General features: G+C 32.7%; 1 protein-coding gene across 3 annotated transcripts in view; it reads left to right on the top strand.

Moving 5' to 3' along the window:
- mnb (minibrain) overlaps positions 1–25080 on the top strand; it is a 129579-nt gene that overhangs the window by 86138 nt on the left and 18361 nt on the right. For all 3 annotated transcript variants that reach the window (XM_067780161.1, XM_067780160.1, XM_067780159.1), the window contains 4 exons: positions 18692–18863; positions 18930–19097; positions 19181–19467; positions 20918–21590. In XM_067780161.1, coding sequence (XP_067636262.1) covers positions 18692–18863; positions 18930–19097; positions 19181–19467; positions 20918–21590 — 1300 coding nt within the window. The remainder of the gene's footprint in view (positions 1–18691; positions 18864–18929; positions 19098–19180; positions 19468–20917; positions 21591–25080) is intronic.

Below are 25080 nucleotides of genomic sequence, written 5' to 3'. Positions count from 1 at the left end.
GTACTAAAAGATGTTATGTCTCTTGAATCTTTGTGAAGTGGGATTTGGTGAAAACCCGAAAAAAGATCTAATGTAGAAAAGAATTTCGCACGGCCAAGGTTATCTAAAATATCGTCTATACGTGCCAAAGGAAATTTATCGGCAATTAACTTTTTATTTACAGCCCTAAAGTCAACGCACATTCTATACGATTTTTGGCCATTTAGGTCTTTTTTCGGTACCAAAATCAAGGGACTATTATAATTCGAACAACTATTTTCAATCAGATCGTTTTCCAATAATTTATTAACTTGTTTATTGATTTCTTCACGTTGAGAATACGGTAGGCGGTAATTTTTAATGTATACTGGCGTCGTATCGTTTAGTCTTAGTTTTTGTTCATAAAAATTGTTGATTGTCATCTTATCATTGTCTAGCGCAAAAATATCGGAATATTGTAAACATAAGTTAATAAGTTTGTTTTCAGCATAATTAGGTATTTGTTTTTCTAAAATGCTTTTAAGTTCTTTAATACGACTATCTTGCTTTACTGGATTATTAATTTTATAAACGTGATAATTAGAAAGTTTTTCGGTTTGAATGTTGTGGTTGTTTACGTATTTTACGCTATTTGTGGTGTTTATTACTTTAATGATCGGATTACTGGAATCAACTATACATTTCGCTGTGAAAACACCGTCGGAAATCTCTTGAGAATCCACGAAAAGTGGTTCTGAGTCTTTTTTTAAAGCGAAAATTCTATAAACTTCGCAACGAGGTGGAATAACAAATGTATCGCTTTCCATTCCGTGATGGATGGGAAGTGCGATCTTTTCATTGCCTATCCAGAAGGAAATGCAATTTGTTGCATAGCTGATATCGCATTTATTTGTTTTTAGGAAATCCTTACCAAGTATTCCATCTGATGGAATGTTGAAATCATTGTCTACCACATGCAACGTATGTTTGATATAAAAATTTGAAAAGTGTAAGTTAGTTGTAAAAGTACCTAATGTAGAAACTGTATCTGTAGTTACTCCAGTAATATTAATTGTATCATTGTTATTAATTGACAAATTTGTATTAAGAGAGGAAATTTTAATTAACGAAATGTCGGCTTGTGTATCGACTAGAAATGTACAAAATTTGTTAGAGCCAGTAATATTTAATTGTATAAAATCGGAATAGTTTAAGTTAAGACAATAAATGTTTTTTGAAGAAAAATTGTGAGCTGAATCAGTTAGTAATTTGTCTCGTCCTCCCTCAGTGTTCGCTCCTGAGGGGCTTCCCTGTTTAAAGCCCGAACGTTTGCATTTCTAGCTCTATTATTGGAAGTGTTAGAACCGTTGTTATTGCTAGTACGACTATTGTTGCTATTATTATTATTATTATTAGGCTGATTCCTATTTCCGCCGCTGGAACGGAAATTTTGCCTTTGATTGCCGCGATTGAAGTTGTTGCCATAATTACTGTTACTAAAGGATGGTCTATTTTGTCTATAATTGTTAAAGTTACGATTTTGATTTTGGAAATTTCGACCTCGGTTATTACTTTGAAAATTTCTAAAATTGTTATTGTTCCGCGCTCTAAATGCCAAAACTTGACGTTCTTTTATTTCATTTGATTGCTCTCCAATCAGTTTGGCTACTACGTCCTTGGAATCAGAAAAATTGGTTGAAGCAAGGATTGATTTTACTAAACTGGTTTTTGCGTTCAATCGGCAAACGTTAACTGTTTGCTCGATGGCCATTTCACGGGCTTTGGTCTGAGTAATCCCTTCGATAATGAGCGAACGCTCTAAAGCATCAGACAATTCCTCAACGCGTTTTGCAAAATCGGTGTAATTATTATTATTAACTTGCAAAGCTGCGAATTTTCCGGCCACAACTTTGGAGTTGTCGGGTTTTATACGGTTACGTAGTGCTATTTTTATATCGTTAACTGAAAGTACTTGAGTTGGTATCGCTTCTCGAGCTTTACCATCGAGTTTGGATTTAATATATGAAATACAAATGCTAGTTAAATTTTCGTCGACAAATTGTTCGATTAACTCAATTTTAGTAATGAAAGATTCGAGACCTAGGGGCTCACCGCTATAATTTTCACGCATAATACCAGCACATATGCCGATAAACGTTCTTTTTTCTTCAGGAGTCGCCATATTTGTATCGGAATTAGGAGGATTTGAAATATTAGTTTCGGGCAATTCCTCAAATCCGTGAAATTCTCCGGACAAAGAAAGTCTAACAACAAGGTTTTTGATTGTATTGGGCGAATATGTGGTTGAGCCTTCGGAAACTGGGCTTTTAAAATTGAGATTTTCGGAATCGGAACTTTCGGAATTAAAATTTTTGGAATTGGAATCTGAATTTTTGGAATTTTCGGAATCTGAGTTTTGTTCTGAAATTCTAGGAACCACTTTTTGATTTCTAAGGAACATATGTAGTAGGAAGCAAAGGAAGAAATATTTAAATTGATTAAAGTCGAATTTGTAGAAATTGCTTACGAAAATTTAACAGAAGTTGAAATTGAATTGAATGTTGATGTAATATTGAAAGAATTATTCGGTAATTTAATTAGAGACTGAATATTTAATGATAAATTGAATGTATATTGAAGTAATTTAATTTAAATTGCTTTTAAAGGAAAATATTTTAATTTGATAAAAGGACTTGGCTGTTGATAACGGACGCACCGCTTTATTGAAAAGATCTCAATGTGTTTGTGTAATAACGGACGCACCGTTTTTATTAAAATTGTATGGTTTTATTTTTATAGATACGGGCGCACCGCATCTTTTCAAAATTTGTATTACGAATATCCTCGGACGCACCGGGATTAAAAAAATTTACATTGGTTGTTTACGGGACCACCGTTTACGCAAAAAAAATCTTTTTGGTTAATTACGGAACCACCGTTTTATGCAAAAAAAATATTTTTCATGTTATTTTTTCTCTTTGATGGAGCCCACTGTAGGGCAGAGTGGGACTAAAATTAGAAAAAAAGCGTTTATTGTGTTTTGGCAATTGTTTTAAGAATCAAAACGTTGAAGCAATGCAATTATGGAAAAAAAAAAAATTTTTTTTCTGTTTTTGTCCGACCCTGTCCCACAGTGCCTACCTATAATCCTACACATATAAAAATATGTATGAATATAATACAAGAAAAATTTGTTTGTACTAAGTATTGTGAGTAATTTAATTTGATTAATTTAATTTTTATTTGTATTTTGTAATGAGTTTGCAAAAATAATATTTGAAAATTTAAGAGAAAAAGATATGAGTATAATATAAAATATGTTACATTTTAATGAGTATGAAGAATTAGTGTCAAAAATGAAAATGTGAATATAATATGAAATGTGTTTTTAGAAAATTGAAAAATATTAAATATTAGGCAAATTGAAAATATTAAGCTTATTTTTAATAATGTATAATTTTTGCACACCATACCCGTTACTGCTTGGATAGATTTACCGCTTGCTGTACTTGTTGTTCTCCTGCCGGCTTTGAGTTCTGCTACTGCTGATGCTGCTGCATTTAGATGGCGTCCCTTATTTTTTCCGCTATTCGGGTCGTACGGTGGTTTGCCGTTATTGATGTGGCGTGGCTAGTGCCGTTTGTTTTTTCACCAAGAATTTGGTACAGTTTTACTGAAATTTAGTTTTTGTTGTTTTAACTGTAAATGTTAAATTATGTATTATTTCTGCTGCCGTTTAGTTTTTCTATTATTAATAAAACAATTTCTTATTATTTTCGTTTTTTTTTTAAATTAGTTTTTGTATTATGTTCTTTACATGTCTTTTAAATTAGGATAATTTTTCACTAGCCACTGCCATCCACCTTTCCTTGCTAATTTTAATAATTTTTCGTTTTTGATTTAAATGTTCGTATTTTTTTGTAATTTTTTTGATTTTGTATTTTTTTTGTAGAGATTTTAGTTAAATGTTTTGTAATTTTTTTGTAATGATTTTTCAAATTTTTGTATTTTTGTAATTTTTAAAGTTTTTGAAAGAACATTTTTTTTGTAAAGGTTTTTTTTTTTTTTAATTTTTTTTGTAATTTTTAAAGTTTTGAAAGAATATCTTTTGTGTAGTTTGTAGGATTTAAAGATTTTTTTTTGTGACAATTTTTCTGAGTTTTATAATTTTTTTGTAATGGTTTTTAAATTTTGTAATTTTTTTGTAATTTTGTTTATAGTTTTCAAAGGAACTTTTTTTTTGTAGGGTTTTTGCATTTTTATATTTTTTTTGTAGGGTTTTTATAAGTTTTGTATTTTTTTTGGATTTTTATTTGGTTTTATGATTTTTTTTGTAGATTTTTTTGGATTTTTATTTGTAACTTTTTCTTTCGTATATGTGTAATATTTTATATATGTATATATGTAATATTTGTTGTAATTTTTTTTTTGTGGTTTTGTAAATTAAATTTTAATTCAAGAGAAAAAAATTTTTGTAATATTGATAATTTAATTCATTTTTGATAAATATTTTTTTTGGGATTTTAATTTTTTAGGTTTTTTTTCTTTTTTATTTTTCGTGCCTCTTTGCCACTATGGCCGCAATGTCGAGGCCCGGCGTCACGGTCGCCATTTAAGATGCCCATTTTGGACATCCAAAAATTTATGCTGTGCACCCTACACGCACACTCACCACGATACACACTTACTTTTTTTCTTCAGTTCCCTTTTAGTTCAATAAATGTTTATTTTAATGTTTTAAATTTAATTGATTTTTATTTGCAATAGTTTGTTTTGTACACGTTTTAGTTTCTACTTAGTGTCTAGCTTTAACTTTAATTCAATTTTTCTAGTCACTTATTTTTCACTTTAATTGTCGTGTCTCATTTACCGGTTATTACTTAACTGTTCTCGTCTCTATGTATATCCACGCTGCGTTGCCATTTTTCCTATAGCTGAAGGCAATTGTCACTGCTGAGTGCAATTGGCATTGCTGTTCAGCAACAGCTGACGGCGATGCCACCTGCACGCAGGGGTGCATTTTGTTACGTAAAGCGTGTAACGCAGTGCGGTTATAGGTTAATTAAATTTATTACCCTTGTATTTTAAAAAATATCGAGGGTTGGGCTAGCTTAAGTTTAAGCCAACCCAACCCATATGCACAATCAAAAAACGAGACCGTACTAAACTGCAAAACATTTATTACTAATTAGTACCGGTTAATTAAATTTATTACCCTTGTATTTTAAAAAATATCGAGGGTTGGGCTAGCTAAAATTTAAGCCAACCCAACCCATATGCACAATCAAAAAACGAGACCGTACTAAACTGCAAAACATTTATTACTAATTTAGTACCGGTTAATTAAATTTATTACCCTTGTATTTTAAAAAATATCGAGGGTTGGGCTAGCTAAAATTTAAGCCAACCCAACCCATATGCACAATCAAAAAACGAGACCGTACTAAACTGCAAAACATTTATTACTAATTTAGTATCGGTTAATTAAATTTATTACCCTTGTATTTTAAAAAATATCGAGGGTTGGGCTAGCTTAAATTTAAGCCAACCCAACCCATATGCACAATCAAAAAACGAGACCGTACTAAACTGCAAAACATTTATTACTAATTTAGAACCGGTTAATTAAATTTATTACCCTTGTATTTTAAAAAATATCGAGGGTTGGGCTAGCTAAAATTTAAGCCAACCCAACCCATATGCACAATCAAAAAACGAGACCGTACTAAACTGCAAAACATTTATTACTAATTTAGTAGCGGTTAATTAAATTTATTACCCTTGTATTTTAAAAAATATCGAGGGTTGGGCTAGCTTAAATTTAAGCCAACCCAACCCATATGCACAATCACAAAACGAGACCGTACTAAACTGCAAAACATTTATTACTAATTTAGTACCGATTAATTAAATTTATTACCCTTGTATTTTAGAAAATATCGAGGGTTGGGCTAGCTTAAGTTTAAGCCAACCCAACCCATATGCACAATCAAAAAACGAGACCGTACTAAATTGCACAACATTTATTACCAATTTAGTACCGATTAATTAAATTTATTACCCTTTTATTTTAAAAAATATCGAGGGTTGGGCTAGCTTAAGTTTAAGCCAGCATAAGCACAATCAAAAAACGAGACTGTACTAAATTGCACAACATTTATTACTAATTTAGTACCGATTAATTAAATTGATTACCCTTGTATTTTAAAAAATATCGAGGGTTGGGCTAGCTTAAGTTTAAGCCAGCCCAACCCATATGCACAATCAAAAAACGAGACCGTACTAAACTGCAAAACATTTATTACTAATTTAGTACCGGTTAATTAAATTTATTACCCTTGTATTTTAAAAAATATCGATGCACAATCAAAAAACGAGATGTGATGAGATGACTGTGAGATAGTGGGACCTGAAAGTCATTTTCATCATAAAATTCATTTAAAACCGTTAGTTTGAAAATGGAATTGGCATCCAGTAGTTTTAATGCTCTATTACGTTGAACATTTGGTGCGTATAAATTTTTCTTCTTGGCCAGAATTTTCAGAATGTAGTTTTGACTTTCCTGCAGTATGCTGATGATCCCCATGTGCTCTATACTGCTTTCGTGAAATTTGAGGATTAAATCTCATAAATTGAAGATATGACAAAAAAACCTATTTTCTGAAAAAATTTTACAAGATATCTAAAAATTGGAGGACTAGATTGCGTTCAAACAGACATATGGACAGATAAACAGGCGGACATGGCTAAGTCAACTCAGCTCGTCATCCTGATCATTTCGATATGCTTATGAGAACGACTTCAGAATCAGAGTTCCTGATATTTTTGTAAATATGAGTTCTCATTGGCAGAGGTAGGTAATTCCACTTTGTGTAGCAGTAACTTCTATTAGGCCTGATTACGCTGCCTTTAATAAACCTACTTTTTCAAAAATAGATGTCGCTGCTTACCCTTTCGCCGTATGAGTTAAATGAAAAACAGCCGCGACATCTGCCTATCACATTTCACGTGTGCGGAAATTTCACGACAACCACTTCTCAAGTCTCTCAATGATCCAGATCATTCCCGTGAGAATTGAGCGTGAGCCGGAGCTGTAAAACTCACTGGAGGACGGCAAAAATGAGTCCTTTCCTCGCGTTTTACATAATTTGGCACTAAATAGGTTCATGGCGAAGCAGCGTCACCTATCTTTGAAAAAATCGTTTGATCAATGGTTAGTGCCCAAACTAAACAAATTAGCCATCATTCTATGAGTTTTCTAGCACCGCATCACGCTCCATTCTTATGGGAACGCTCTTCAGAAGCAGTTCCTGAAATCTTTGTATATATGCGTTGTGATAGGCAGGTGCCGCTGTTGTGTTTTATTCCACACATAAAAGGCCAGTCACATAAGATTTTTGATGCAGCATGGTACGCTGACAGATGAGTAGGTATGTATTGCATTACTTACTGACAAATATACAAATAGCGTATCACCAGCGCCATCTGACATGAACAAGTAGCGTACTTTCAAATTTTCTTGCAAACAAAGCATAAGAAGAATTTGAAATTGGTTTGGCCATGCGTGTTTCCAGACTTGGCAAGTGAAATTATTTTTCCCACTCTTTGGTACTTATCTAACATTTTTTACAATTAAAAACTGCATTTTAACAAATGAGTGTTTATAAAAATGCTTCAAACAAAATTGTATGTGAATGGAAAAGCCGAAATAATTCGAAGTCTGCAGTTCTTTTATGTTTACAAACGCAACATCTTGCGCGATTGTGACGATGTTCGGCTTTGCATCAAAATTCATGAACATGAGAAATAGCATCGTGACGCGGCAATAAGGCTAATGGACAGGCAGCGCATCTATTTTTGAAAAAGTCGGTTTATTACTTTGGAAAGTATTCTCACGTATGTACTCTATGGAATACTCACAAACAAAGCGAGAGTGGGATCACCTACTCCTCTCCTAGGACATCGCAATGTTAATTGGAGCACATTTTTTTATGAATACAGATTAGTTTTGGAAAACTCCCTCCTATACTCCTAATGGAGTATTCCTTACACTATTTATGGAGTACTCGCGTTTTTTGAAGGTGAATCAAATTATCTGGCTAACAAATCGAAATAAGCCATCATCCAGTGAGTTTTCTAGCACCGTGTCACGCTCAATTCTCACGAGAATGCTTTAGATCATTGGAAGACTTGAGAAGCAGAGGTCGTGATATTTTTGTACATATGAGTTGTTAGACAGATGTCGCCATTGCATCTCATTTAACACGGCTAAATGCCAAGCAGCGCCATCTATTTTTGAAAAAAGAAGGTTTATTAAAGGCAGCGTTGCCAAACAAAAGATAAGAAACTCACAAATTATCTGGCTCACAAATAGAGCCGACCTCTATCTGGATTTATCTGGCTCAAATCATTGTTGTTGCATTTACATGCAAAATTAGTTATCTGGCTCAGGATCCTTGCGACGGGATGATGGCTATGGACATCTATCTGGATTTATCTCGCTTCAATCATTAGCTGTGTTTTTTTACATCTATAGACTTTTACGCTTAAACTTTATATGGACTGCTAAGCGTCAAACTTTATCTACTCTTCTGAAATTGCCGCGCATAAAATTAGTACTACTAAATTTCAATACCCATTATACTCAGATTGAACTGAAATATGTGTCTATGTTTAACCTCTGATTTACTGGGGGTGTGAACACTGTGATAAAATACGAACTTTGATTTTGAAGACAAAAATTGAGTCCTTTCCCCGCGTTTTACATAATTTGGCACTAAATAGCTACCTGACTAAGCAGCGCCATCTATCTTTGAAATAGTATTCATCATTGGTAGAGTCCAAACTAAACAAGTTATCTTGCTCAAATTATCTCGCACAAATTATCTGGCTGAACGAAGGTGTGTCCGAACTAAAAATTATAACTTTGTTGTGTGTCCAAATTAAAAGTTGGAACCTAAAGAAATTATCTGCCCCGCAAATTTCACCATTTCAGGGCTCCCGGACGTTTAAAAATATTCGAAGCATTTACAATTTTTATTACGAACAACGTACTTAAATAATTTTATTTGAGTTTTTTTTAGCTTTTACGAATGTTATATATGTATATTCCATTAAAACAAAGGCTAAAAATTTCATTTTATAGAAAAATTGGATGTACATATACAATGTACACCAAGATAATTCCATATAAAACTTTGAAAACAAATACAAAACACCATTCATTTTATTATTTTTATTACTGATATAAAAGAACTTATAAATAAAACTGTGACAAAATAAAAAAAGTTTAAGTATGCTTCTTGCGATCTATACATCAAGTTGTAGGTCTGCTCGAGTATACAAAAAGTGCATTTTTATAATTTCCAAAAAATACCCAAAATTTGGAGTTAGGGACCAAAACCCCCTTTCCGTAGATCGAATCATATACATAAGTTTTGCTTATAACTTTATTATTGTCCGGTCGGCATTTAGCATTAAACGTGATCCCCAACCTTCGATATTTTTTAAAATACAAAGGTAATAAATTTAATTAACCGGTACCAAATTAGTAATAAATGTTGAGCAGTTTAGTACGGTCTCGTTTTTTGATTGTGCATATGGGTTGGGTTGGCTTAAACTTAAGCTAGCCCAACCCTTGATATTTTTTAAAATACAAGGGTAATAAATTTAATTAACCGGTACTAAATTAGTAATAAATGTTGAGCAGTTTAGTACGGTCTCGTTTTTTGATTGTGCATATGGGTTGGGCTGGCTTAAACTTAAGCTAGCCCAACCCTCGATATTTTTTAAAATACAAGGGTAATAAATTTAATTAACCGGTACTAAATTAGTAATAAATGTTGTGCAATTTAGTACGGTCTCGTTTTTTGATTGTGCATATGGGTTGGGCTGGCTTAAACTTAAGCTAGCCCAACCCTCGATATTTTTTAAAATACAAGGGTAATCAATTTAATTAAGCGGTACTAAATTAGTAATAAATGTTGTGCAATTTAGTACAGTCTCGTTTTTTGATTGTGCATATGGGTTGGGTTGGCTTAAACTTAAGCTAGCCCAACCCTCGATATTTTTTAAAATACAAGGGTAATAAATTTAATTAATCGGTACTAAATTAGTAATAAATGTTGTGCAATTTAGTACGGTCTCGTTTTTTGATTGTGCATATGGGTTGGGTTGGCTTAAACTTAAGCTAGCCCAACCCTTGATATTTTTTAAAATACAAGGGTAATAAATTTAATTAACCGGTACTAAATTAGTAATAAATGTTGAACAGTTTAGTACGGTCTCGTTTTTTGATTGTGCATATGGGTTGGGCTGGCTTAAACTTAAGCTAGCCCAACCCTCGATATTTTTTAAAATACAAGGGTAATCAATTTAATTAAGCGGTACTAAATTAGTAATAAATGTTGTGCAATTTAGTACAGTCTCGTTTTTTGATTGTGCATATGGGTTGGGCTGGCTTAAACTTAAGCTAGCCCAACCCTCGATATTTTTTAAAATACAAGGGTAATAAATTTAATTACTCGGTACTAAATTAGTAATAAATGTTGTGCAATTTAGTACGGTCTCGTTTTTTGATTGTGCATATGGGTTGGGCTGGCTTAAACTTAAGCTAGCCCAACCCTCGATATTTTTTAAAATACAAGGGTAATCAATTTAATTAATCGGTACTAAATTAGTAATAAATGTTGTGCAATTTAGTACAGTCTCGTTTTTTGATTGTGCATATGGGTTGGGCTGGCTTAAACTTAAGCTAGCCCAACCCTCGATATTTTTTAAAATACAAGGGTAATAAATTTAATTACTCGGTACTAAATTAGTAATAAATGTTGTGCAATTTAGTACGGTCTCGTTTTTTGATTGTGCATATGGGTGGGGTTGGCTTAAACTTAAGCTAGCCCAACCCTTGATATTTTTTAAAATACAAGGGTAATAAATTTAATTAACCGGTACTAAATTAGTAATAAATGTTTTGCAGTTTAGTACGGTCTCGTTTTTTGATTGTGCATATGGGTTGGGCTGGCTTAAACCTAAGCTAGCCCAACCCTCTATATTTTTTAAAATACAAGGGTAATAAATTTAATTAACCGGTACTAAATTAGTAATAAATGTTTTGCAGTTTAGTACGGTCTCGTTTTTTGATTGTGCATATGGGTTGGGTTGGCTTAAACTTAAGCTAGCCCAACCCTTGATATTTTTTAAAATACAAGGGTAATAAATTTAATTAACCGGTACTAAATTAGTAATAAATGTTGAGCAGTTTAGTACGGTCTCGTTTTTTGATTGTGCATATGGGTTGGGTTGGCTTAAACTTAAGCTAGCCCAACCCTTGATATTTTTTAAAATACAAGGGTAATAAATTTAATTAACCGGTACTAAATTAGTAATAAATGTTGAGCAGTTTAGTACGGTCTCGTTTTTTGATTGTGCATATGGGTTGGGCTGGCTTAAACTTAAGCTAGCCCAACCCTTCATATTTTTTAAAATACAAGGGTAATAAATTTAATTAACCGGTACTAAATTAGTAATAAATGTTGAGCAGTTTAGTACGGTCTCGTTTTTTGATTGTGCATATGGGTTGGGCTGGCTTAAACTTAAGCTAGCCCAACCCTCGATATTTTTTAAAATACAAGGGTAATCAATTTAATTAATCGGTACTAAATTAGTAATAAATGTTGTGCAATTTAGTACAGTCTCGTTTTTTGATTGTGCATATAGGTTGGGTTGGCTTAAACTTAAGCTAGCCCAACCCTCGATATTTTTTAAAATACAAGGGTAATCAATTTAATTAATCGGTACTAAATTAGTAATAAATGTTGTGCAATTTAGTACAGTCTCGTTTTTTGATTGTGCATATAGGTTGGGTTGGCTTAAACTTAAGCTAGCCCAACCCTCGATATTTTTTAAAATACAAGGGTAATCAATTTAATTAATCGGTACTAAATTAGTAATAAATGTTGTGCAATTTAGTACAGTCTCGTTTTTTGATTGTGCATATGGGTTGGGCTGGCTTAAACTTAAGCTAGCCCAACCCTCGATATTTTTTAAAATACAAGGGTAATAAATTTAATTACTCGGTACTAAATTAGTAATAAATGTTGTGCAATTTAGTACGGTCTCGTTTTTTGATTGTGTATATGGGTTGGGCTGGCTTAAACTTAAGCTAGCCCAACCCTCGATATTTTTTAAAATACAGGGGTAATCAATTTAATTAATCGGTACTAAATTAGTAATAAATGTTGTGCAATTTAGTACAGTCTCGTTTTTTGATTGTGCATATGGGTTGGGCTGGCTTAAACTTAAGCTAGCCCAACCCTCGATATTTTTTAAAATACAAGGGTAATAAATTTAATTACTCGGTACTAAATTAGTAATAAATGTTGTGCAATTTAGTACGGTCTCGTTTTTTGATTGTGCATATGGGTTGGGCTGGCTTAAACTTAAGCTAGCCCAACCCTCGATATTTTTTAAAATACAAGGGTAATCAATTTAATTAATCGGTACTAAATTAGTAATAAATGTTGTGCAATTTAGTACAGTCTCGTTTTTTGATTGTGCATATGGGTTGGGCTGGCTTAAACTTAAGCTAGCCCAACCCTCGATATTTTTTAAAATACAAGGGTAATAAATTTAATTACTCGGTACTAAATTAGTAATAAATGTTGTGCAATTTAGTACGGTCTCGTTTTTTGATTGTGCATATGGGTTGGGCTGGCTTAAACTTAAGCTAGCCCAACCCTCGATATTTTTTAAAATACAAGGGTAATAAATTTAATTAATCGGTACTAAATTAGTAATAAATGTTGTGCAATTTAGTACGGTCTCGTTTTTTGATTGGGCTGAAAAGGTTGGGCTAGCTTAAGAGACCTTGCTGGTTGTTCCTTGAAATGCTCGCACATACGGAGCGAACTGCGGAGGGGGTACGGACAGGAAAGGTCTGCGTAATTCTAAACTTACTGTGGCCATTGCTGTGTACATATCTACATTGTTTAATATGTTTCTATGTAGGGTATATGTTTTTTCGGATTCATTATTATTTGAAGCTGTTCCTTTTATCTAAGCCCCAAATTACGTCCATTGGCGCAATGAGCTTTCTTTCTTTTTTCTTCAATGGCGATCGTACTTTTTTATGTATGCAGATTGGCGTCCGTGTGCGTGTTTTGATTAAAGAAAAAAGCTAACTATAATTGGCAAGAACAATTGACGACATCGGAAAATTTTAAATATCTGATTCTCAAATTGATTTTAAATAATAGATGAATGGGCGCCTGACTTAAAGTGGACAGGCATTAATAGTTTTTTTTTATTCGAAATTATTTCTTTAGGTTTTTGATATTTCGAAAAAAAGAGAAACCCAAAGATAAAGGAAATTTTTACAAAGATTGCACAAAATTTTAATCTCGGTATTAATTTTTTTGGAATTAAAAAAAAAATAAATTTTAATTAACAAATTTTTTTTTAATAAAAAACTAATTTTTATAGTTCTAAATTTTTAATAAGTTATTGATTATATTTCTACCAAAATATCTTTGTTCTACAATAAAATTAATATTTTTAATCCGGAACTTTTTAATTTTTTTATTTCTACATTAATATAGTATCTCTCATTTTTATGTATGACCTTTTTTATTTGTAAATTTTTATATTATATATTTGATTTTTGTCTGCATAAATTTTTTTCTCGTATAATATTTCTTCTTGTTTTTTTTATAACTTTTAATAAATATTAGCTAAATTTTTTAGTTTTCCTTTGTTTCAAACGTTTTTAGATTATTTTTAGATTTCTCCTGACTTTTTCTGTATTTTTTAAATTTTTGTCTGTAAGAAACGTATTTTTTTTAACCATTTTAATAATTTTTTTTTTTATTTTTTGCTAGTTTTAATTTAAATTTTTTTTTTGGTAAGATTCTTATTTTAATTTGTAGTTTTTTCTGCACTAACATTTAAATTTTTATTTTCTTTACTTTTTTGTATTTCTTTTTCTTTTTGTATTTCTTTTAACTACTTTTTATTTTATTCTTTTTATTTTTCCTACTAAAATGTTTGTCTATAATAAACATTTTTATTTCAATTTAGTCTATCTTTTAATATTGTTCTTTTAGTTTTTTTATTCGTTTTATTATTTTAATTTTTGTAATTTTTATTAATTAGATACCTTCTGATTTTTCTCCGTAATTTTTTCTGTACTCTATTTTTTATTCTTTGTTGTAGGTTTTTTTTCAATTTTTGTATATATTTTAAATTTTTTTGTATATATTCTTATCTTTTGTAAATATTTTTAATTTCTTGTATATGTTTTTAGTTTTTGTATATATTTTTAATTTTTTGGATTTTTTCCTGTTGAACATTTTTCTAGTTTTATTATTTTTATAATTTTTTAATTCTTAAGTAAATTTCTTGTTTGATCCGTAATTAATTTTAAGTATTTTTTTTTATTTTGAAATTTTTTCAATATCTATGGTTTATTTGCTTTTTTTAACCTCTAAATTTTGTATATCAATTTTTAGCTTTAAACACTTTTTATTTTGATTTTAGTAATATTATTTTTAATATTTTTATTTTATAAATCAATTTTAATAAATTATTTTTTTTTTTATTCTTTTGTTTTTAATTATACGTATGTACCCAAATTTAGATGTGTGTAGGAATATCTCGTTGATTTTCAATATTATTTTTTTGCAATAATCCATTTATTTTGAGATTTTAACCACCACCAAGGACCTAAAGTAAAAAAATAATTACCTCTTAATTAGCTCTTATGCCTTTACTTGAGTAATTATGTAGCTAAAATTTAGCAGAATTTTAAGAGCTGGAAATATTGAATCTAAAGGCAACATACATACAAATTCACATATACCCATGTATGTATGTACAAAGCATCTGGGGAGATCAACAATGATAGCGGCAAATAATTTCAACAGCCAAGAGTCACACGCGAAAATATTCAAAATCCCCGGTTGACTTCTCACTCCAGCCACATACATTTTTGTACACATTCGTTCAAATTTTCGCAACCACAGTGTCTCGGCCAGCAAACAGGCTATTTTGGTTTGCCTTTTCAAACGTCAATTGATGCCGTTTTGTTCGTCTTAACTTACAACATGGTCCCCTCAAAAACATCTGCTATGCTATTTTTGTGGCTTATCATTTTTGTTTTTTATTTTAATTTTATTTTTAGAATACTTTTTTCCCTTTGTTACTTTTCCCTTAACGGAAATTCTATACCAACGGAGGACGCGTTTTTGCCTTCAACATCAGCAAACATCTCACATTTCAGTGGCTGTTGCTGCCACCAGCACCAATACCGCTGTCAACGCCGCCACCACCACCACTGTCTGCTATCATAGACCCTTCTATGCAGCGCCCAATTGGTTGTTGTCTACCCTCTTCATCACAGGATTGTCTGGTCTTTCCTGCTTAGTTATTTGCTTGCTTGTTGGTTGACTGCTTAGCTGTCGTCGCTTATCGCCTTGCTGCATGCTGCTACGTTTGCAGCGCTGTTGGCGTCCACGCGTCGGCATACACCCATTTTTAAGCATTTCTATTTCTCTACATTTTTCTACAATTTCCCTACTTTGTTTCGGCTCGTTTTGTGGTGCGGTCGCTGCAGCTATCATGCAATCAGTCGTCGTTATGCTTTGCAGCTTTTTAGGCGCATACACAAGGCGTCTGCAACTTGCTCCATATAAAGCGTACAGCAACTGTTCTCAGCAACTAGAAAGTGGCCTAAAATGCAACTGACTATCTCTCTCTCGCTCTCACTATCTTGCACTACTTGCAGCTCTGCATATTTACATGCGCAGTGTTTTCTGTTTCTCAGCGCCTTTGGGATTCTGCAAATCTCTCCAAAATGTTGCAGCATCATTCTTCTCGTATCCTTCATTTTCATTCATCATATGTATAGCGACATCATAGTCGCTGTCCTTGCAGTCGCCGTCGTTCGTCCTTTTACATATACAAGTACAGTATAGATACACTGCGCGCGCATGCGCATCAACCCATTTATATTTGCGAACGTGTGTTAGCTAGCTAGCTCAGTTACAAACATACACATACATACATATTGTGGAAAATACACACTCTGTCAAACATATAAACAAGGCGCGCGCATTTTCTGAGCATTATCGACGTTTTGACTTTCCCTGCTAATGTTTGTGGCGTTAGCAACAACTTTTTCCGTTTTGCCATTCTTTCGTTCGCCAGAGTTTTCATTCCATTTTAGCAAACATACATATAGATTTGTAAATATTTCTCTACTGCAGCTTGTGCGCGTGTGTGTTTTTTGGATTATCACTGTTGCTACCCCTGTATGTAGCGTTTCCCTTACCTTGTTCGCTAAAAAATATTAGGACCTTACCGTATGCTTTTCTTCCTTTCCCTTGATTACCCCCTATGGCAATTTTCCGTCCGTCTACCAGACTTTTTAACTCATTGTTCGTCGTTGCGCCGGTTTAGTGTTTACATTTCTCTTCTGCTATTTCTTTCTTTTGTACCTACCAGCCACAATCTCTATTGCTTTTTCTTGTGCGCTTTTTTCACTTGTCTGCTTTGCCTTTTTTCATCTGTATTAAGATTTTTAGAATTTTTAGTGAATCTATTTTTTTGTAATTTTGTTTTCGTTGGAAATGAATTTTAGAAATGCATTTATTTGAAGTGTTTTTCTATGAAAAATCGCATTTCCCTCTTTCATTGCACAACCCTTTCTTTACTTCAAATTGTAGTGTGCTTGCATACTTTTGCGAAGCATGAATTGAATAAGAAACATCCTAAAAGTATGTAATTGCATACTTTTAGGGACATCATTAATATAAAAATAAAGAAATAAATACAGAGCGCAATATATTATCAAATTTGCGTCGTGCTTCCTTTTCCATTTTTCCAAAAAATTTCCTTCCGCTGAGCTCCTATATGCCAGCTCATCCGCCATCTCATTTCTTTCGATTCCCCTATAACCCGGAACCAAGAAAACGCCTTTTTCTGTAGTGTCCTTTAATGTACCTTTAAGTCCCTTGCCGCCTGATAGATATCTCTATAGAACGCGATTAGATTCCAGCCCCAAACCCACCATTTTTGAGCCGTCGGTGTGGATTTGTATACAGTTATTAGCTCGAACCGCATCCCTCCTAATCATTTCTACTTTGAATGATAGTAACAACGCTGCGGCCACCGTGGTGTGATGGTAGCGTGCTCCGCCTACCACACCGAAGATCCTGGGTTCACGCCCCGGAAAAAGCAACATCAAAAACTTTAGAAACAAATTTTTTCAATTAGAAGAACATTTTTCTAAGCGGGGTCGCCCCTCGGCAGTGTTTGGCAAGCACTCCGAGTGTACTTCTACCATGAAAAGCTCTCAGTGAAAACTCATCTGCCTTGCAGATGTCGTTCGGAGTCGGCATTAAAGCAAGTAGGTCCCATCCAGCCAATTTGTAGGAAAAAAATAGGAGCACAATGCAAATTGGAAGAGAAGCTTGGCCTTAGATCTCTTCGGAGGTTATCGCGCCTTACATTTATTTTTGTTTTTAATAACGCTGCCTTCGAACTGCGATTTGCGGGTATAATATACTATTTCGGAGTAGAATGTTCCCACCAGAAGTAAAGTAAGGATACTGCTATGCCCTTTCTGAGTATATTTCCAGCACTCAGATTCCCTGAGTCTCAGTGCATGTCTATCGGAAGCAGGTTTAATATGGTAGGGCTAATTGTTGCCGATTTAACCCAGGTATTTCAAAGGAAGGCGGTTTTTACTTTCTCGTAAATAATAACAGACCCGTCTTCGCCGGTTTGAGCCGTATGACATATCCCTGTGCTCACCTACTTAGTTTTGCCCACTTTCTTTCCATTATGTCACTCATCACGGAGGGCAATGTACCTGAAATCTTGATCGTCAGTGTACGCCACATACTTCACACCATTCGTGTCAAGCTTTGCTATGATATCATTTATTGTAACTAACCAAATCAGAAGCGAAATTTTCCCCACAGGTACGCATTTTGTGCCGTGGAAATGGGAGTTGCATCAAGAAGTTCCCTTATTTGTATATCAAACAATCTCTCGAGTGTTTTTAACACGAAAGTTGTCACGCTTACTGGCCTGAAATCTTTGGCCAGCTCATGTCTCCTTCCCGACTTTGGGATGAAAACTACACTGTTTTCCTCCACAAGAACGGAATGTGGCTGTAATGAATGCATGCAGAGAATATTTCTTTTAGTTCCTTAATCAAAGATAGAAACATATGATAGTTCAAGCTTTGTATAGTTTAAAGCGAAAGCTCATGTGAAAGTCAAAAGCTTTAAGCTTCATAAATTATATAAGCAAAGATTTGAACTACATTTCGAAGAAGATATTATTGAGCGCCTCTTTAAATCTTTTTAATCGTAAGCAACGAACTTTTTCCTACAGAGCTTTTACTAACAAAAACAACATATTTTTTCGTTTTCGACTTTTCAAATAAAAACGTCAAATTCTGACATGTTGTCTTATAGTAATGTTCAAAAATTTTCAGTATATTTTGAGTTTTTTATTTTGCTATGGGATTCGAAAATAGTCGTAAGAAAGTTGTAAGAAAATCGAAGTTCAAAAAAAAAAAGCTTTATTACAGCACTTCTGTTAAATATATGTATTTTTTAGTCAATTATACAACTGAGAGAATTTTAAATCAAGTATATACAAAATATTGCAATTAATTAAACTTAATTAGCTGCCAACTAAATTTTCATTTTTGAACTTTCTACAGGTTTACTATGCGAAAAAGAAGCGGCGCGCTCAGCAAACACAAGGCGAGGATGACTCTTCGAACAAGAAAGAACGTAAATTATATAACGACGGTTACGATGATGATAATCACGATTATATAATTAAGAATGGTGAAAAATTTCTGGATCGTTATGAAATTGATTCACTAATTGGTAAGAGTATTGATTGAGAAAGCTATCCGGCACGTATATACTTATGATTTTTTTACTCTCTTATAGGCAAAGGTAGTTTTGGACAAGTGGTCAAAGCGTATGATCATGAAGAACAATGTCATGTAGCGATAAAAATAATTAAAAATAAGAAACCGTTCCTAAATCAGGCACAAATCGAAGTAAAATTACTGGAAATGATGAATCGTGCAGATGCAGAGAACAAATATTATATTGGTGAGTTTAAAGCAGTTTTACGCTTTGATTACGCTCGTTTGTTTGATAAATGCTAAATTAAATTGTTTCCTCATATTTTGCAGTAAAATTAAAACGACATTTCATGTGGCGCAATCATTTATGTTTAGTTTTTGAATTGTTGTCCTACAATTTATACGATTTACTACGGAATACGAATTTTCGTGGTGTTTCATTAAATCTAACACGTAAATTTGCCCAACAGCTTTGCACTGCACTACTCTTTTTGAGTACACCAGAACTGAATATAATCCACTGTGATCTTAAGCCCGAGAATATATTACTTTGCAATCCGAAGCGTTCTGCAATTAAGATTGTCGATTTCGGCAGTTCATGTCAACTGGGGCAAAGGGTGAGTATAAATGGCGCAAAAAGGTGGCCGATTTTATACGAAATGCTTAGGTATTCATTTTTTTCGAAGAAATTTGTATTCATATTTTGAATGAACGATTTAAAAATCATACATATATATCTAATTGCTGTTTTTATGTACGGGTCACTTTTTCGCTGTTATTTGGAATACAAATCTATATATAAAGTTTTGGTTGTAAAGATGGAGATTCGGGTTATTAGCGAGCTTTGTGCAATTTTGGTCGTAGAGCTTTTGTTTAGCTATATTGTATTAAAATAATTTTTACTATGGCACTATTGTGAATATTTGCACTACATTACTGGCAGTTGCTATCATACGCTAGATGGCATCGCAAGCTATAGGTTTTAATTGATTGATAGAACAGCTGATTTTTGTTGATATTTGATAAGAGATTTTTATATTGGTTGCGCAAGCTGCGCACGGGTCCGGCTCGTATTCGCATATTAAAAAATTGTTGTTCTATATTTCGAAGTTATAAATTGCAAAAAAAAAAATGGTTTGAATTGGTTAGTTCAAACGAGTCAGCCACCAAAAATATTTTCAAACTATAAAATGACAGGAAGTTTCAGGATTAAAATAATTTCGATCCTTAATACCAATATGCAATAGTTCTTTTGCCAAGAATCAAAATTTTTAAACATTTTCGAAATTCAAAAGAGTAAATACTATGACAAAAAATTTATATAACGAAATTTGTTCGAAATTGTTCAGAACTCGCAAAAAATTAAATATTCAAAGATACCGAACACTGAATATTAGTTAAATACCAAAAACAATCGATTTTGAAAATTTGATTCGAAGGTCTAAGTTTTCAATTGAGTATAGTTCGAAAAAAGTCAAAATTCAAAAACGTATATGCATATCGACTGCTGCGTAAAAATCACCTTATCTCGACTGCCGTTACGAAAACGCCATTTTTAAAAAAGCTTTTTGAAGAACACCTTATTTCAGAATTGTATTTAAAAACACCTTATCTCAGAAATCGGCTGAAGAACGCCCTATCTCATAGTTTATTTTGAAAACTCCCTATGTGAACTTAAAATAAACACATTTTGTGATCAGCTGCGGCGTTTATGAAAAAAAATCTGAGCAAGGACGTTTTTGAAGCATATTCTGAAATTGGGTGTTTTTGAAAAATATTCTCAGATAGGGCGTTTTCAAACTGGCAACAGAGATAGGGTGGTATTCCATATAGTATGGTCCAATTTAAAAAGAAAAACGAAATCTTTGAAATATAAAATTTGACTAGTTCTGTTGCTTGAACTGCTTAGTTATTTTCGAATTTTTAGAATGCGCAATGGGATTGTTATTTCCAAACTAATTTTTCGGTAATATTAAATTAACGTTTTTTTTTTGCAAACGAAAAGGCGTCCAAGTTATCTTTATATCACTAAAATTCAAATACTAAAGCTCTTTTATTATTTCACAGATTTATCAATACATTCAATCACGTTTCTATCGTTCGCCGGAAGTGTTACTCGGTATCCCCTACGATTTGGCGATCGATATGTGGTCGCTCGGCTGCATATTAGTGGAAATGCATACCGGCGAACCACTATTCTCTGGCTGCAACGAAGTCGATCAAATGAACAAAATTGTCGAGGTGCTCGGCATGCCGCCAAAATATTTACTTGATCAAGCTCACAAGACGCGCAAATTCTTCGACAAAATCGTATCTGATGGTTCGTATGTGTTGAAGAAGAGTCAAAATGGACGTAAATATAAACCGCCAGGTTCGCGTAAACTGCATGATATACTTGGTGTTGAGACAGGCGGACCGGGTGGACGACGTTTGGATGAGCCCGGGCATTCAATAGCTGATTATTTGAAATTTAAAGACTTAATATTACGAATGTTGGATTTTGATCCAAAAACACGTGTCACACCATATTATGCCTTGCAACATAATTTCTTTAAACGTACAACCGATGAAGGTACGAATACGGCAGCGAGTATAGCAATATCATCGCCGTCGGTTAGTTCGACATCATCGTCTGTAGGGATGGTAGTTGGTGGTCAGCAACAACAAAGTCAACAGGCACAACAGCAGCAACAGTTGGTGTCGGCCGGTGCGTTGCAACATCAAGAGCAACAATCGCACGGTGAGTGGTTTAAACGCACTAAATACTATTAACTAATGGTACATGCATACATACATATCCATACCATACATACAAAGTGCACTCACACATATTTACGTAAAACATACGCTCATGCTCACATTCATTCACAATAAAAATAAAAATAAAACAGTAAAAAGTCCTATTGAGATTTTTAATTTTTAAGCGTTATGTTAATAAGCTTAAAATAAAAACAAATTAATTAAGATTTGTTTAGTGTTGTGTTATTTAAAGGGTCGGCTCGAAAACTGAAAGAAAAGCTTATGATGATAAAATGAAAAAAAATTAATAATAATGTAATTAAGTTTTTTTTTGCTTTCCTAAACAATTATGATTGACGCTTACAACGTTTTTCGAGCCAACCCTTCATTTGATATTTAGCCATTTTCAGTATTTACTTAAGTTACATTAGTATAAATGTAAAATTATTTATTGCTTTATTACGATTAACTTTAAAAACTTAAAAAAATCGAAATTTTAAAAGATGTTATAGAAAATTTAACAAATTTTTTATTTTGCACATTCGCGATCACATGATTTTTTTCTTTCAAAAGTAAAATGTAGGATTAATAGCCCTTTAAAGCTTACTACCCAAAAATTAGTTTCATATAAATTAAGATTTTTATTTTTTGGAAATCAGAAGCTGAGTGGAAGACTGCCACATATCAGAATAAGTTTCAAAAACATCCTGAGTACATACATTCATCATTACATACATTAATCGATTGCTGTGCTAGAGCTCTGTTGAAATGAGCGTCCTTCCACTCAGTTGTCGGTATTGTACTATTAAAATTATAAAAATTGTATATGTTATTATCGGTCATAGCTTTGTAACAGATTCAGAAAAACAGCCATATTTTGTCTCCAAAATACACATGCATACATACAAATATGTGCATATTTACTTAACAAGATTTATATAATTTAATAATTTAATTATGATTTAAATTTACAACTTTTTGTAAAACCTAATCAAGTACAAATAAAGCGTTAATATGTAACAAACAAGCACATTCAAACACAAACACTGAACAGTTTTGACATGATCATGGAAAATAATTTTGTGGGATGATACATTTTTTTATGTCAATATTGAAGAACAAACCATACATTAGATATTGTACTACAGTACGTTTTGTTTTGAAATATCACGCTATCTTAGCAGCCGTTCCGAGAATGCCTATCTTAGAAAATTTTTGAAAATCGACATATCTGCCTATCCACCTCCGAATTTTATAAAAAAAAAACTTACGTTAGAATTGGTTTTAAAACACTTTATCTAAGCATACATTAATATTGTGAGACGTTAGATAGAGCGCTTTCGAACTGGCAGCCGAGGTATACTACGTTTACACCGAACCCAAACTCCGTCTTTGCCAAATCATTTATACAAATTATCTCTTGACAAATGGAATTTTTGATTTTTGCTTTCACATTATTGATACCGAGGTTAAACACGTCTTTCGCACATCTCCCGATATTTTTAGACATGTTTTCGAAGAAGTACGAAACAGGCAAACACTGAGTTTTCGATATTTACAGGCTTTTAAATAATGATATTAGAAAATATAAATTTTTTTATGACAAAAACTAAAGGCCGAGGTTGATAATAAATTTCAATTCACATACATACATACTTACATTTACGAGGGGTACTATTTATATTAAAAGGGTGTGTAGATGAACTCAGAAAAACTGCGATACATAGATGGTACAGCTAAATCAGGCATGGTTATACTTCGGTTTTCGAGGAATTCCGCGAAGATTGTCTAAAATCGGTGGCTGAAATGATATTGAAGGACTGTCAAGTGACCAACCGTGAAATCGAGGAATTCCGAATCATTAGTTCGACAAGCCTATACAAGATTTTGCATAGACTGAAGATGACAATGCGAGCTCTCACACATTCAAACAAATAATCTCGCAATCAGCGGATAATTTTTCGAGCACCTCTGACTTGGCACGTTTTTCTATGCGCAAAAAGCTGTTGATCCATTCAAAACTCATGTTTGGTGGTAGTTGAATGGGTGTGATAATGGTACTTGTAATGTCACATTGTATTGAACATTTACAAAACGTAAAAGAATAAAGTCGTTTTTATTCAAAATGTGTGTGTTTTAATTGGCTTATTCCGAAACATAAATAGTGCCCCTCTTATTCACAAAAAAATGTTAATTTGACTTGGGAGTCCATAATTGTTTATTCTGTTTTATACTATACATCTTTAGTTTCACTTAAGCAATTTAATTTCTTCATTAAATGTATGCAAATAAATATATGTACCTAGAATATTTTCACAAAAACAACTACTAACTTGTAATTTTTTCTCTTTCTTCTTTTAATGTTAAAAAAAAAAATTTATAAAAAACCGAAAAATTTAAATATTCGCAAATAAAAAATTAAAAAAAAATATCCAAAAATTTATAAATCGAACTATTTGAAAAAAAAAAAATAAAAAATATTGCATAAAAATTTTATAAACAAAATTTTCAAATTAAAAACATTTGAAATAAAAAAACTAATATACAACAACTAACGCACACACATACATATTCATCCTGTCGCAGATGATCGCCGATGACCGGTAATGCCTCGGGAGCAAGGCAGTTTAGCATCATCATCTTCATCATCAACGGCCTCCTCCGGTTCAACAACAGCAGCTATGACCGGAGCATATGGTGGCAGTGGCGTCGGCGGTTCAGGCCAGACACAACACTATGTTTAAGTGAATGAACAGAAAAAAATAGACAAAAAATGCACTGTGAAATTAAGGACATGCTCATACACCAACACACTGGCATACAAACACACTCTACCATCACATGTGTGACAATAGATGTGATGCTTGCATAGGAATTTGAAAGAAAAATGTCAAGTAGTCATTAAGAGAGAGGAGAAGGGGTGGTCCGACAGTCAGTTAGCAGACATGTCAGTCAGTGAGTCAAGAGAGAATTGTGTTAAAGACGACATCATTAGCTAGTCAGCATCATCATCAGTAGCATCACCATTATCCTTATCATGAGCATAGGCATTGATATTTTGTATATATTTATAACATTACAACAAAACACTTCATTGCATACAAAACACATACATTTACTTATACATATATACATACATACCTAAATATAAATAATATACATATATAGATACTAACATATATTTAATAACATTTATGCGAATGTGGAATTAAATATATTTAGAAAAACAAAAAAAAACACTTAAATTTAAAACTAAAACATATAGGCATTAAGCAGCAATTGTGTTGATAAATAGAGTGGAATTAAATTGATGAGAGCTAGGCGAAGAAAAAAGTACTAAAAAGTACTAAAAATTCAATGCTTTTTTTATACTTGCTTAAAACAAAAAAAAGTATAAACATACATACATACATATATAAACACAAATTATTATGCAATCAGCGAACCCTAGCTCCAAACAAAGTACGTACATCCCTACATACAATGCCGTT

Source organism: Eurosta solidaginis, chromosome 4, assembly GCF_040869045.1.
Source record: "Eurosta solidaginis isolate ZX-2024a chromosome 4, ASM4086904v1, whole genome shotgun sequence".
Taxonomy (NCBI): domain Eukaryota; kingdom Metazoa; phylum Arthropoda; class Insecta; order Diptera; family Tephritidae; genus Eurosta; species Eurosta solidaginis.
This window is presented reverse-complemented; position numbering and strand designations above follow the sequence as displayed.